Below are 16,467 nucleotides of genomic sequence, written 5' to 3' on the forward strand. Positions count from 1 at the left end.
TACAGGATTTCTTCTCACCACCACTTGCAACCCAAAATCTCCTTCTGTGAGCTCTAACCTTAATCATTGAGGCAACCAAGTGGTAAAATCATCAGACTTCCTCCCTTCCTCTGGACTATCTCGCCACGTGTAGTTTCCAAAATTCCACCTGAAACAAAAGACTCGTAACTGTCAGAGTCTTCTGGCGCATAGAAATTAAATCTCTTTGTTTTTTTGGGACACGTGCTGTACCACTCAAAAAACATAAGCGAAATCTAAAAACCATCGGGATGTAGTATCAACCATTGAAGTTGTGAGAAAGTCTCCACCGATTCACGTCCAAAATCGACATTGGATTCCACCTTTTCCTTGACTCTTGAATTACCTGCCTAGATTCACCGTCAAGTATCTCCATGCTTTTCGACTTTTCATCATTCACCGTCAATGCTTTTTGCCAAACTCTTGAAATAAGGATACCGCCCATTAAATTGTTCAATTGGTAACAGTCACCAACCTACTTGATATCAATAGTTAACTAGGATCCAACCTTGAACAACCAAACTCTTGATCCAACTATTTGGTTTGTTGGGATCCAAGTGCTTGTGAGCAGCCCAATCTCGCAACCAAGTTCTGATACCATTTGTTAGGAACTAAATGCAGAATAAATAACTATTAAGATATCAAGTACACAATAATTTAATGAGAAACAAGCCACAAGTATGAAAGATAAACAACACACAATATTTAACGTAGTTTGACTCCATTGAACCTACGTCCACGGAGAGAAACTTGTTCTTTATTATGAGAGAAAAACCTTATACAAGAATACAACTCGAACTCAAGTCCAACCTTTGTATACCATCTCTCATCTCCCAAGAACTCTCTCTCACCACCCATGTATAAGGTTACATGTCGTCCTTGTGTGCCCTTATGTGTTTCTTTTATAGTATGTCAACCCACATATTTATAAAAACATTATTTTGTCAAAAAATCCAAATAACAACAGGAAATTAATTTTAATTCCTAGACTTGTACAAAATAAGAAATAACTTCTAATTCTAAACAAAATAAGAAATTTCTTGGCTACTATTTCGAGTAACTAAAACCAATTAGAAAACTAGTTACTTTCGCACAAAACAAAAACCTATCTAAAAAGAAATTAAGCCAATTTTCTAACACAACCAACTTATGAATTGAACTTTAACAATAATGACATCAGAGAAGAATGAAAATAGATTAGGTAAATCTAGCGATATAAGCCAAACACCTTAAGAAATCTTAGATGAGCCTTTCGTTATCTTCTGAACCTCCTGCAATTACGACATCAACAGAACCGTAAGCCTAAATTATTTTTGAAGGGGTTAGTAGCTAAAGAGCCCATTTGAAGAAGTTTGATGATACTGGATTAATGCAAATCCAAAAATAAGAGGGCTAGTGATCTCTTAGTTCTAGTCAAAACCAATGTGGTTAACCTTTAATTAGATCACTATAAGTTAGATGCTAATTTCAGTGAAAATAGTAATGGCATGCATATTTTCTGTTTAGTAATTGCCAACGATGATGCATTTGCTTCCAGCAGCTAATACACATTCTAAACTGAGTAATTCAAGAAGTCAAAAGTAGACAGCCCAATGATGTTTGGTGTGCATATACACAAGTACAAAAAGGTAGATTTCTTCACCATGGCCAGAATAGAGGAATCGAAAATTATGATTAAAAATTACTAATCTTTGCTCATGCAAAAGGAAATAAAAGGGTAAATTCCAAGTTCCTATATGTATGGACCATTGAAGCCAATTAAATTGTAAACAAAGCACCAAAATTGATGAACTGCTAAGATACCAAATCACTTGCCAGTCATAAAATAGAAAATTCTTCTAATGAAGCAGCAACATACTGGTGAAGTATCAAAAACCGAGATAAGAGCTTGAACAATTGTTTAACCAGCATGCAAAACCAAAAAAATCATATCTCATTAGAATCACACGGTTATTATGCATAAATTCATTCTTCGCTTGTGCTAAAGAAGTAAAAAGAAGATAGGGCCTCTCAATTAGCCAAAATTCACCAACTGAGTTATTTTACTTTTGCAGGAGATTTTGCAAGTGCATCAAAGAAAGAACAATTGGTAGATTTCAAGTTAGTGCAAAGAACTAGGTCAAAAGTATCCTCAATCTTTTTTGGCATACGATAACATTGATCATGTATTCAAACTAAATTGAATAGCAAATTAATATATGATGAACTATGAGTTATTTCCACTAATATGATTAAGCCTATCTTTTGAACGTGTAGACATAATCAAAGATCGACAGATGACCTATTTGATGTGTATTTTGCCTCAAGACCCTGTTTTAAGGAGATCCTACTTGGGTGACTACGTCAGACCATGAAATTGCTGGATTCAAATTCTCAGACTGTAATGCGACTAATTTTTTTCCCTCAATACTGGATATAAGGCATTAAGATGCCAGAAAAGAAATTTTCTTCATCTTTTTTTTTTTTTTTTGATTAAAGAGGACAGCCCTCATCGTTATTATTCAAACAGAATCATAAAAGTTACAAGATTTGCAGCATGGCCATGAACAAAAGACTTGACCTATCCTCCCCTTTTCCCCCCATTTTGCTGAACGAGTACATGGAAACATCACTAAACACAAGCACGCCGGCGCTCAAGAAGCACGGAAGTTAGGATAGCCAAGCCTATCCAACCTAAGGTCTCCTCGAACCAAACGCGGCAATTGCGCAAACGAGTTATAGATAACAGTAGAGCGGGTATCTGTCCCAATCTTAGAAAGCCGATCTGCTGGCACATTCGCTTGGCGATAACAGTGGGAGACAGCTTGAAAAGCATTCCGAAAGGCAAGCAACTCGTCCAGCTCTCGTTGCAAGGCCCATGGGCATCTACCAACCCCTGTGACCATTTGGACTAAAAGAATGGAATCAGACTCCAGGTGCAAGCAACAAAAGCCTTGCGTGACACACAACTTAACCCCAAATAACAAGGCCTTCAATTCTGAATGTAGGCTCGTCGTCTCTCCCCAATAACCCGCAAAACCAAGTCTGAAAAAACCTGCACTATCTCGCAAAATCCCACCACCTCCACTCCTCCCCGGATTCCCTAAGGAGCACCCATCAGTGTTCAGTTTTAGGAGGGTAGAAGCCGGAGGCAGCCACCTGACTAAAGTGACCCTCATTTCCTTCTTCCACCCCATCAGCGAAATGTGTAGTCGATGCCACGAATAACGTCCCACCCCCATATCCTTAAAGTGCATCTGAAGAATATCACAGAGATCCGAAAGAATAAAGCCATGTACCTGTATCGCTGACAACACCTTTCCTTCCCACACCGCCACATTTCTAGCCTTCCAGAGATGCCAACAAATAAGCGAAGGCAATATCTGATACAACAATTTCATCAACTTGTTCTTAGCCGGGCGCATCCACCATTGAATGACTGCATGTTTTACTGTTGAGACATGTGCAAAGTCTCCTGCCTCTACCTGAAAAGAATTCCATACCCACCGTGGGACATCTCCAACACACAAGACATGATCAACTGACTCCACCGCTGGGTTGACACAGCAAGAACACCGAGATGGACCGCAGACACCCCGCCTCTGCAGCGATTCCATCACAGGCAGGCGGCCCGATAACATCCTAATCATAAAAAAAGAGATTTTTACAGGCAAAGCTGACAACCAAATATTAGAGGAGAAGATGGAAATGTTGGATTCCTGTCGGACCAAATTATATGCAGATGAGAAGGAGAAGGAACCAGTTGTCTCCAAGTCCCACACCATCCTATCTGGGGTTGTAGAAAAAATATCAGGAGGGCGTATTTGCATAATCGTAGAAACAATGCTATCAGGTAGCCATTGATGAAGCATCGAAACGTTCCAGCTCCCATTCAACACGAAGTCCGCTACGGCGTGATCACCAAAATTCTCAACCTGTTGACACAACGACCCTTCACCCATCCAATTCTCATGCCAAAAGTCGACCATTCCATTCTGCAACACCCACCGGATATGGGAATCTGCCAGAGCCTGGCACCTGACTAGCCTCCTCCAGGTGGGAGATTGAAAGCGCTGAAGTTCCGCTTCACACACATGACCGCCTTGGAGGTATTTATCGTGCATAAATTTCGCCCAGAGGGATAAACATTGCCTGAAGGACCACCATAGCTTCACTGAAAATGTCTCCAACACATCCGCCAGGGACCGAACACCAATCCCCCCTTCATCAAGCGGTTTGCACATAGTCTCCCATCTAATCCAATGGTAGCGATTACCCCCCACAGACCTTCCCCAAAGGAAATTTGCAAAAACCTTCTCGAGGGTATGAAGCACACCCTTTGGAGGATCCGTGACAGCAAGGATGTGCAGAGGCAACGACGACAAAACACTCCTGATTAAAACCAAACGCCCACCAGGCGACAATAACTTTTCCTTCCACGATAGAACCCGCTTTGCAACTGAGGAGCAGATGTCCAAGAAGTAGCTACATCTCCGTCTTCCGGAATAGAGAGTGCATCCAAGATACTTAAGTGGGAGGGACTTGGCCTGAAAACCAGAAACTTGTGACACCACTCGTCGACGAGCAGGGCTCAACTTATCATGAGTAACAAAGCAACTCTTCAGACAATTTACCTGCTGCCCAGACGTACTACAATACAACCCCAAAACCCTCATAACATGCCGCAAAGTACTCTTAACCCCGCTACAAAAAATAATTACGTCATCTGCAAAAGCTAGATGTGTAATGACAGGACATGTGGAAGGAATCTTAAACGGCAGGAATCCACGCTGGCCAACCAAAGAGTTAAGCAACCTAGACAGGACCTCTGCCCCAATAACAAAAAGAGCCGGTGAAATGGGGTCACCTTGTCGGAGCCCCCTAGTAGATTGGAAAAAGCCACAAGGAGAGCCGTTGACCAGAACCGAAAACCAAACATTGGAGATTAATCGCCAAATCATATCAATCCACCTCTCCGTGAAACCAAATCGACGCAGTACTTGTAACAAGAAAACCCATGAAATGCGGTCGTAAGCCTTGGCCATGTCCAACTTTAACACCACATTCCCTCCCCTATTAGAGCGACGAATACCAGATATAAGCTCCTGAGCCAACAGAAAATTATCAGAGATATGCCTACCTTTCACAAAGCCACTCTGCTGAGGGGAAATAATCTTCGGCAAGATCCATGCTAATCTGTCCGACAAGACCTTGGATATCACCTTATTGATAAAGTTACACAAGCTAATCGGACGGAATTGGGTAAAATCCTGCGGAGACTGGACCTTCGGAACCAGCACTATTGAAGTGGAAGATATACTCCTAGGCAGCACCTCTCCACAGAAGAAACTTACCACAGCCGCATGGACATCCTCTGCCACAATGTCCCATGCACACGTAAAAAACCTACCCGAGAACCCATCCGGCCCAGCCGCACTCCCACCATCCATTGCAAAAATCACTAACTTAACTTCTTCCTTAGAAGGGATCTCGTCTAGCATGTCATTATCCTGGTCCGTCAGCAATTTCGGTATAACGTCAAGAGCATTAAAGGATGCACTAGGGGACTCTGCCGTAAATAACCGTTTAAAAAAGGATTCGGCTTCACTCTCAATGGCATCCGCAGACTCCAGCCAATCCCCAGTGGATGATTTAATCCGATGGATTACCGACCGTTGGTGGCGCTCTGCCACCACTGCATGGAAATATCTCGAATTTCGATCTCCATCCTTCAACCATTTGACCCTTGATTTTTGTTGCCAAAACATATGCTCCACCCCTTGCGACCGCCGAAGATGAGCCCGAGCCTTCTGTAATGCTACAAGCTTGTCTTCCGATGGATCAGTGTCATAGCTCAACTCAGCGTTGAGGGCCATGTCCTCTGCCACCCGTACCGAGCCAAAGATATCTCCGAAAACCTCCCGAGACCAGGCACGTAACGCCATCTTGACACTTCGAAGCTTAGCAGCAAGGACCATTAACGGAGGCCCCGAGAAAGCCACGTTCCAGTTGCATCGGACCACATCCAAAAACCCAGGCTTAGATGCCCAAAAATTTAAGAAACGGAATGGCCTCGGCTTGTTGTCTAGTTTTGTCGGTTTAAGAAACCCAGGCTTTGATGAGGTGTAGGATAGTTATTATACAATAGGATGGTTACTGAGTTGTCGAATGATTATAAGAAAATCCTAACGGTTACAGCGTAAGTTAAGTTCTAATACAATTGTGAGTTATAAAAAGGGTTAATAACATTTTGCGTCCCCTAAACTTAGTGGATAATCACACTTTGCTCCCATTAACATTAAATATGTATATTTTACCCCTCATGAAAACTAGTCTAAGTTAAAAATAATGAAAAAAGTGAGTACAATAATATTATTGCCCTTTTATTCAAGAAATCATCTATAACTTAATATTATTTCCTTTCATTTTTAAAAAAGACACATCTTCTCTATCATATCTAACTATACAATGAAATTGATTCATGAACTACTTAGGAAATGTTGTTGCTTTGGTCATCTATCTTTGAAGTCTCAGCCAATATGGTCTGTCATATCAACAAATTTAGTGCTCTATCTCCATCAAAAGAGACTAATGCAGCAAAATTGTGGGAAGCTAACGGAGAAATCACTTGAATTACGCAAAGAATAAAAATTAATTAATTTGGTATCTTATCTCCAAACAATATAGTCCCTTTGTATTATGGCGAACCAATTTTTCTTAAATTTTAAGAATTTGGTCAAGGCTAATTTAGAGTTGTTAACGGAGTTAAGAGACCTTAGAGGGTACTTCGTACCATCTTGCAGAAAACACCAAGCATTCAAACAAAAGCCTAAAACTATAAACTCACCCAAAACTCTTCAATATAATGAGATAAAAGTTTTTTATACTATGTCAAACATAAATTTATGCATTTTTTCTGTCACCTTTAGGTACTCTTTTTCATGATATTTCAACTCGGAAATGGCACAAATTCCATAATTATGTTTAAAGTTTTGTGTTTGATTTATTTTAAAGTTACAAAAATTTATTTTCTTCACGATAAAGAGTTTTGGGTTTAGTTTTATGACTTATTTGAGATTTTTTGAAACTTTAATATACTGTTGAGATGGATGTGACACGAAAGGCATTAAAGGGTCTCTTCACTTCATTAGCGACTCAAATTTCTATCAAAAGGACCTCCCTAACCATATTTTTAAATTTAAGAGGCAAAATTGGCTTGTCATGATACTAAGGGACCAAAACGATCAAAACCTTAAAAACAAGGGATCAAATTGGTTATAATTTGTATTGTTTTAACCATGCACATGCAATCACATGACATTTCTTTGTCAGTTTCCTTTTATTTTCAGTCAACAATTCTACAATCACATTAGTCAAGAATCATAAATATAGGAATTAAATTGATAAGGAATTAAATTTTCCCTTACTACTCATACCAAACGTAACACAAATTTTCTTATTTTGCAACTTGACGAGTTCAATTTAAGTTTGGCTTTCATACGCATGGCGTGTGCAGTGAGCTAAGGTTTAGAAGAAGCAATCATCACTAATGACAAAATGGCATGACTAAAGGAAAACCCACAGTCTGGTAGACCAGTTTTCTGAGTAATAGAGTTGTACTTAGAAACGTTATCTAAGAACTAGTTCTTCCTTTTAATCTGCAATTAGGCACGAGGGGGAAAAAAGTTCATTGGTCTCTAATCCAAACACATCCTTTAGTTTTTTCCTACAAAAACAAGAAATAAAAAAAAATTTTTAAAAATGACAAACATGTCCCAAAACTCAACGATTTAGATACCTATTCCTGACCTGGTCCAGTGCAGAAATATATTGTTATCGAGCATATGAAAAATAGGGCTGTGAATGTGTCTAATCAAACCAAGTATCTTGCTTATTTATTTTAAAGAATTTTGAGATAGTATTCAGGATTGGCTCATTTATTTACTAAGGCAAGTTCAAAAGAATTTTTATTGAGTCGAATTCGAGTAATTTTTATCTATAAAATCCAATTTTATGATTATCGAGCTAAGCTCGAGCTGCAGTTAAAATTTTTTTAAACAAAAAATTTTGTTGTAACTTGATTAAATTAGTTTGCAAATCAAATTCGAACAAACTTTTACTGAGCGGAATTTGCTTTGAATATTGAGTAGTTTAGTTTATATTTCAGGATGGAGGGATTTAGGGTTTGGTTCACAGTATAGAATTTCAATCAGAAGCAAAACCCCATTATGGACATGAGTATTTGTTACTTGTCCAGTTTAGCAACGGGATGAGTTTTTTATTCTCTAATGAGTTAATCAATTTAAAATCTGAGTCATAAATTGGGAAAATATGAGATAAAATCTAACACTTTAATATCCATTAATAAATTTGTTAAACATCTGACAATGGTACAATCATAGTATACTGTTGTATTCAAATGCACAGAATATCTAATTTTATTGATATATGCATCAAATTTTATTATAACTTAATAATATTATGCTCTTTTACTCCTTTTTTTTTTATAAAAATAAATTTTATTAACAGATTGCTAGAAATCTCTCAGTAATACACTCAAATTTCATTTGACATACATTTACCATTATTACCGTTCCCCCCCCCCCCCCCCCCCCCCCCCCCCCACAGCCCACTGAAACCTTGAAACCCTACGTCATCTATGAGCCATGCAAATCGCAACAGCACCTTTGGTCTGCTGCTATATACAAGCCCCCAAGCCTGCTAGCTGCTGATCACTACTAGTTTTGACAGAGACTGCTGGAATCAGCTAGCTCCTACATACAGGACTTATCCATTCAAAATTCCACCACCACCACCTCCTCCTCCTCCTCCTCCTCCTCCTCCTCCAATCGCCCTCTCCTTAAGGATCGACGAAATCTCTGCCTTGTCCGACCAAAAAAGAATTAATATTCACAAAAAGAAAAGAATAGAACTTCACCCACCTTCTTGATCAGTCTATAGTGAATTTGGAGCTAAAATACTAATCCCACTACTGCTACTAGTAAGCAATCAGACATGGCAGCGTGGGAGGCTGAGAAGGACAGGACAGTGTGTGTTACAGGAGCAGGGGGATACCTGGCATCTTGGTTAGTCAAGCTACTCCTTTCCCGCCACTATACTGTTCATGCCACCCTCAGAAACCCCGGTACGTATTTCATCCTCATACCCCTTCCTTCCTGATTTACTGCTCTTTTTTTTTTTTTTGGGTTTTGGGTCTTGTATAATTTGTTTCATTCCCTTTAATACGACAATTGATTTTTTACCTGCTGTCAATTGGCTGTTTCCTATTTGATGTAGTGGGAATTGCTGTAAATGTTTTGTGAAGGGTGAGAAATATGTTTAATTGAAGAAATATATAAAAGCACCTGCTGTGAATTGTGTGCTTCGTTACTTGATGATGTGGGCACTGCTGTGTATGTTTTGTAGACGATGAGAAATATGTTCATCTGAAGAAACTTGACAAAGCAGCTGAGAATTTGAAACTCTTTAAGGCTGATTTGCTGGATTACAACTCCATTTCTGCAGCCATCAGGGGTTGTGATGGCGTATTTCATGTAGCTAGTCCTGTTCCTTCAGGCTCTGTTCCCAATCCTGAGGCAAGACCATTTTCAATCGTTTCAATTGCTATGATATTTTATCCTTTTGGTTTCCCCAGAATAACATCTTTAACATATCTTTTGTTTATGAGAGACAGCTTTTGTCATAACAGATGATATTTTATTGCGTTTTGCCAAACATGAGCTAAAGTTGGGTATCGTTTAAAATAGGATCTTGTTAAGCTTTTGTACGAACTTATGTAGTCACTGGGGCTCTTTGCCTTTCTATCTATTTGTGGAAGGATTTTTCAAATGTTGAAATGAGTGAATAAATGCATATAATAATAACCTATGCTGGTAACCAAGTTCATCGCTGGCATAAGCAGTCATGAGTTCTTAACTATGTACTCATTCACTCTAAAGATGTCAGGTTAACTGACACTACTCAGTCGTCTATCTGGATATATTTTACGCAAAAACAAGCAGTTCAGCATGAAGAGTTGAGTGCTAGTTCCTCTGCCAACATGATGATTTCTTGCAGGTTGAACTTGTTGAGCCAGCTGTAAAGGGTACCCTTAATGTACTGAAGGCTTGTTCTGAAGCAAATGTCAAGCGCGTTGTAGCGGTTTCCTCTCTTGCTGCTGTTGTAATGAGTCCTAATCTGCCTGAAGGTGAAATTATAGATGAGAAGTGTTGGTCAGACGGAGAATACTGCAAGGCAACAAATGTATGCATCAACATAATTACACTTTTTACTGTTGCACCTTGGTTTTGTAATTGTGCAGAAAAATCACTGTCTTATTCATACTGCTTCTAAGATTGCTGAGAAATCAGATTTTAGCAATTACTATCAGTTTTTGGTTGACCATCCTGTACTAATATTGCTCCAGATCTGGTATTGTTACTCCAAGACGGTTGCTGAAAGAGAGGCTTTACAATATGCAAAAGAAACTGGCCTTGATGTTTTAACTGTATGCCCATCCTATGTTTTTGGCCCCATGCTTCAGCATGACGCAAATGCTAGCAGCCTAATTCTTATAAAGCTCTTGAAAGGTGATTTACTAATGCCCGTAATCAATTAGAGAACTATTCCGTTATGTTATATATTTTCTTTCTTTCTTTCACCTTCTGCATGGAAGTGGTCGTAACTCGTAAGTGATACAGTTTTTTCCTTGATATTGGTTTGTGCCTAAGTGAGCATGGATGTCACTGTAGAACTCTGATGAACTCTAAAGCTTAGCATTTTTTCTTTTGGTCCGTCAAAGGTCAAGCAATTGAATTTCTTCATGCGGTTGATCAACTAATTTTCCAAGTAACCCATCATTTTTATGCTTCTGGCTTCCAGTGTTATTTTCATGGTACACAATGAATTGATGTCAATAAAATTTCACAAAATTCGTCAACATGGTTGCGATTGAACTTCTAGGAATGAAACCATATTCATTGATCAGATAACTGCTTTGCCGTCTTTTTGGCATTTTTTTTAATCTTCAAGCCAGCTGAAAGGTTTTCAGATTCTAAACCTGTAAGCTATCTGCCATTCTAATAGTTTTATGATTTTGGCAATGATCTGAAAACTTGCAAAGTGATCTAAAAAAAAAAAAACTTAAGAACCTAATGGAAGGTGAGACAGACAATAGGCATAACATCTGAAGAGGTTGCATCTTTCAACTGTTTGCTTGATTGCTTTGGGACGTAGTTGAAGATATAAAAGGTTAACATTGTGACCTGTAGGTCCTTTGCAGTTCAAAAGTCGCATGAATTTATTGCGGTACGATTTGTCAAAGGGATTGTATGTTTCATATATGCAGTAAAGAACTCAGAGATTAGCTTAGATAACATCATTTTTTGAGATTAAACTGCTCTTCTTTTTACTCCTTGGCTGCACAGAAGGATGTGAGGAAACAGAAAACAAATTCTACAACACAGTAGATGTGCGTGATGTGGCCGAGGCACTGCTTTTGGTTTACGGGAGACCTGAAGCTGAAGGCCGGTACATATGTTCACCTCACCTCACCACGACAAAACATATGGTGGAAACTCTGAGGAAAAACTATGCCAACTACAAGTACCCTAAGAGGTGGATTACCATCTTTGAAATTAATTGTCTCATTTTTCAGACACCCCGTTTGTCCTGATTTTCTTGTTTGTTCATGTCCGTCATGATTTCCATTTCCAAAAGTGTGGCATCTACGAGTCTCTACAAGAACCATTTATGTTGTCTGCATATTTTCTTGAAATAGCTCATTTCTTCGCAGACTTATAGAGGTGAAGGATCAAAGCCGATGGAATATTAGCTCAGAAAAATTGGAGAGGCTAGGCTGGACATATAGACCTGTGGAAGAAACCCTTGTTGACTCTGTCGAAAGCTACAAGCAGGCTGGGATCTTAGATTGATAGGGTGCTTCTGTTGTGCGTTAATGCACCTGTGTTTTATAAAAAGGCAAAAAAAGTACTGAGAGAATAAGGCCGTTTTGATGCAAGTTACCTACAAATACGGTTAAAAGAAAATATAGAAAAATAAAAAGAAAAAATATCTAAATTTTCTGATTCATCTCCTCCCTTACTCTCAACATCCTTCTCCCTCCTCCCCCTCCTCTCCATAGTTCCTCTCTTTCGCCATACATACAAGTCAGATAATGTCAATTCGGTGCTGCACAAATACAGTATAATGCCAATTCAGTGCTTGAGTATTTATTTGTTGATTGGATTTTTTTGTGTAATTTTTGTAAAATTTGATGCTAAATCTTGAGGAGAAATTTGAAAATTGGATTTTGCATGTTCTGGTTGCTATTTTATGATTATTAAGATTTGTTTTGGGTAGGGGTGAGTATGGGTTGAGTAGTACATGTTCTATGCATTATTTGGCTGACTAGACCTGCACCTTGCAGGTCAGTTGTTTTTTGACCCTTACCCATTCCGCATACGAACGGATATTTGTTAAGGTAGGGTCGGCTTAACAGGTACCTGCGTCGCCTTGGTTATCATTTAGTTTTAAAAAAAGATAATTTATAGTAATTTAATTTTGTATTTTGAATATTTATCTAAGACTTAATAAAGATTTTTTTCTCAAAAAAAGTCTCCTACCAAAAAACAAATATGCGAAGAGAATACAAGAAAAAGAAAATAATTAAAATAATTCAAAATCAATGAAAATTTCAACTAAATAGTACCTTTTTAAAAGTATATATTCTACATTAATTAAACTCTTTCCTAAAAGAAAAAAAGATCACGACCTCTATAAATGAATCTTATAAACAAACTATAATTTTCATATTTATAATATAGCTTCTTCAATAAAATTACTTATTTAGCTCCAAAAGTATTATTTTGTAATATGTGTATAAAAATAAAAAATAAAATATATATTTGTGTGACGCGTTGGATACCCACGGATTCTTAATCATGTAACCCTACCTTACATCGCATATAAGTAATTACCTAACCCTCTTTTGACCTAATCAAATAATGCACATCGGATACCCTATTTGTTGAATCGAATCGAATCGAATCGAATATGATGGATTTTTGAGTAAACGGGTATTTTTGTCCAACCCTAGTATTGAGTGTCTTCAAAATTGTTTTAAAGGGGTTGATTGGGTGCCTTGGCAGAGTGAGAGTTGGTTGATGAATTTGTTTGGGCATATGCCCGAGTCTGAGACAAGCCCATAGCAGGAGGCAATCCCGAAAGTTTCAAATTTTCAAATCAAAATTTCAATTGTGACCTTGTTTTTGTATCGTCAAAGGGTTTAAATTGATGAAAAATGATGCCATAATCATGACTCAAGCGAATAAAATGAGTGTTGGACAAGAATTGATCTTGAAAAGCAGTGTTGGTGGTGGTTGAAGATGGGCGACCAGTGTCCCCATTGCAGCTGTGAGGATTAGGGAAAATGATTAATTTTTAAAATTATATTTTAACCCACTAAACTTTCGGCCAAGCTTTGTTTTGACCTAAAAGTAGTCAATCATTGCACCTTAATCTCAAAACTCAAGACTCTGTTTGGACTAGCTGTTTCTGGGGGTGTCTTTCAAAAAGTTTACTGCAACTATATATAAAAAAAACTTTTACTATAGATGTTTTTTGAGGTGTTTTTAAAAGTATTTTCAGGGCTTTTCAAAATATATTTTGGAATATTTTTAAAATATATTTTGCAACAACTTTATGGGGTATTTTTTAAAAATTTTACACCACCTATCACCACCACCCGCTGCCGCCACTCCCTTCCTACTCCTCCCCTCTATCTCTCTTTTTCCCTCCCTCTCTTTCCTCCCCTTCCTCTTCCTTCTCGCTCCTCTTTCCTCTTCTACTCCCTCCTTTCCTTCTCCTCTCCCGCCCCCAAACCCCTCTCCCCTGAGACTCCACCTGAGTCTCCCCTGGTGGTTGCGACTCCATCTGAGACTCCAGCCACAACCTTCTTGGTTGTGGCCGGAAGCCACCAGTCGCAGCTTCTAGCGACCTTTCTAGTCACGACCGGGAAGGTTGCGGTCAGTAGACGGGAGATGGGATTGGGGGGGGGGAAGGAAAGGGAGAAGGGAGAAAGGACAAGGGAGAGGAGGAAGAAGAAAAGAGAAGGAGAATTAGTAGGGGGAGAGAGAGAGAAAGAGAGAGAGAGAGAGAGAGAGAGAGAGGAGAGGGGAGAGAGGAAGGAGGGTCCTGGGTGTGGGGATGGCTGTGGTAGTGGAGAGTAATGGGTGGTGGTGGTGGTGGTTGTAGTGGGTAGTGTGGGGAAGAAGAATGAGGGAATTTTTTAATTATTTTTTAATGTATTTGAAATATGTTGCATTTTTTGAATTGTTTTTAAGGTTGTTTGTAAAATTTATTACTGTAGACCTAAAAAACAAAAATAATTTTTCAAAATACTGTCAAATCCAAATGGATTCCAATTTAACAAATTTTATAAATATTGAGGTATCTGGAGTTAGGCATGTCAATGGGTCGAATCTTATCCAGATCCAACCCAGACCCACTATATTTGGGTAGGGTTTGGATTTAATTTCTCAAATCTAGACCCTACTCATACCCAGACCCAGACCCTGTGAAAGAGTCGTGGGTCTAGGTAAGGTCTAGTTTTATAGAATCCATATCCAAATCCAAACTCATACCAAACTTTACCCAAATCCATATATATATTTAATTAAATAATATATATATTAGTAAATTTATAAAATAATCTAATATTTTATGGTTATTGGATCGAATATAGTAAGATATTATGGTATTAGAATCTACATTTAGTATTGATGGTTTGGTGATTGAAGAGACTCATGTCAAACTGCTTCTAGACATGGTTGAAACATTAGTGACTAGTGATGATTGAATTGAATCAAAGAAAATTAGGGTAAAATACCAAAAAACTCCTTGTGATTTGATAAAAATTCAATCTAACTCCCTCTAGTTTGGAAACCTACACTATAACTCCCTGTGATGTTGACTAAATTGAAAATTGGACAGAAAGCATCCAATCTAACGGTTGTGTGTGAAATTTCAATATTGTCCTTACTATATGTAAGATGCTTCCATTCAATTTTCAATTTAGTCGAAACCACAGGGAGTTATAGTGTAATTTTTCAAACTAGAGGGTGTTAAATTGACCATTTGACAAACCATAGGGAGTTCATTTATATAGGGGCAATATTGACATTTCACGTATAACCATTAGATTGGATGTTTTCCGTCCAATTTTCAAATTAGTTAAAATCACTGGGAGTTATAGTGTAGGTTTCCAAACCAAAGAGAGTTAAATTAAACATTTAGTAAACCACAAGGAGTTTTTTGGTATTTTACCCAAAAAATTAATAAGTATTTGTAAATCTTCTTATTCTAATATTTATTTGTTAGGTCCTTAGTCAAATGACTTTTATCTCATTCACTATTTTAGTGCTGGATTGCGAGACATATACCAATATTGAAGTTTAAATAAGAATAAGAGGTACAAAATTACATTTTTTTAATGAGATTAAATATTTATATATGTTATGGTTGTTTTCTTTTTTTAAAAACTAATCCTGGTTGTCATTGTAATTTGTTCAAACTTTTCAAGAAAAGGAGAAAAAGTAAAGGCAAACAAATAAAATATTAGGTATGGATGCAGTTGAATCTTTGAAAATATATAAAAATAGTCAATAATAATTCTTTCTTTGAGTTCACAATATTGCATTCAACTTGTCAAATGTTAATGTTTTATTTGAAAACAAAAATTGAATAGTGTTTATATTATTTATGAACTCTATATATTTTAAATACATTTTTACTTTAGTATGTTCAAAAATATTCATGGATGTCCATTGGATATCCAGATCCATAAGGGTCTAGGTATGGCCTTACCTTTCTAAACCAAAAAAGGTATAGATTTAGGTCTGAATCTAACTAAATTAAATGGGTTTGGATCTGGATCAAAGGGATCCAAACCAGACCCTACCCATTGACATGCTTAATCCGAGTAATAATAATAATGTCCCTCATTGTATTTAACCATTTTTGGATATTTTTACATCAAAATAACATATATAATTGGCTATCATGAGTAAAGACAAACCAAAAAGTCATATAATCAAATTGACAGGTACTATAATATTATTTCTTCTTAATTTAAGAATTTACTCTTTCTCACTTAAATATATTTCATTTATTTATGGGAATATCCCATGCATATAATTTGTTATCTATACATCGTTGTTAGTTGGAAGTTAAATGTACGATAGTTTTTTTGTTTTTATAGTATAAGTGAGAGAACTCAAACTCGAGAAAAAATTTGTATGCTAGATAAGTTAGCTATGTTCACAATTCTTTCAATATTTGTAGCAGATTTTATGTCTTCACTCCAGGATAGTTTAATTTAGCTAACAAAAGTCAATACATAGCCAAAAATTCAAGGCTAGTACGATATTTTCCTTTCACTATTGCAAGAATTTACCCGTATATACATTAAGT

General features: G+C 37.5%; 1 protein-coding gene across 1 annotated transcript; it reads left to right on the forward strand.

The window, feature by feature from the left end:
* The first annotated feature begins 8,981 nt into the window (after positions 1-8,981).
* Positions 8,982-12,235, forward strand: LOC113757462 (cinnamoyl-CoA reductase 1-like). The gene is made up of 6 exons (XM_027300741.1): positions 8,982-9,142; positions 9,424-9,593; positions 10,075-10,260; positions 10,424-10,586; positions 11,424-11,613; positions 11,792-12,235. Exons 1-6 carry the CDS (start codon positions 9,013-9,015, stop codon positions 11,928-11,930), a joined length of 978 nt encoding a protein of 325 aa, XP_027156542.1. The 5' UTR covers positions 8,982-9,012; the 3' UTR covers positions 11,931-12,235.
* Positions 12,236-16,467: the final 4,232 nt, after the last annotated feature.

Source organism: Coffea eugenioides, unplaced genomic scaffold (genome assembly GCF_003713205.1).
Source record: "Coffea eugenioides isolate CCC68of unplaced genomic scaffold, Ceug_1.0 ScVebR1_309;HRSCAF=961, whole genome shotgun sequence".
Taxonomy (NCBI): domain Eukaryota; kingdom Viridiplantae; phylum Streptophyta; class Magnoliopsida; order Gentianales; family Rubiaceae; genus Coffea; species Coffea eugenioides.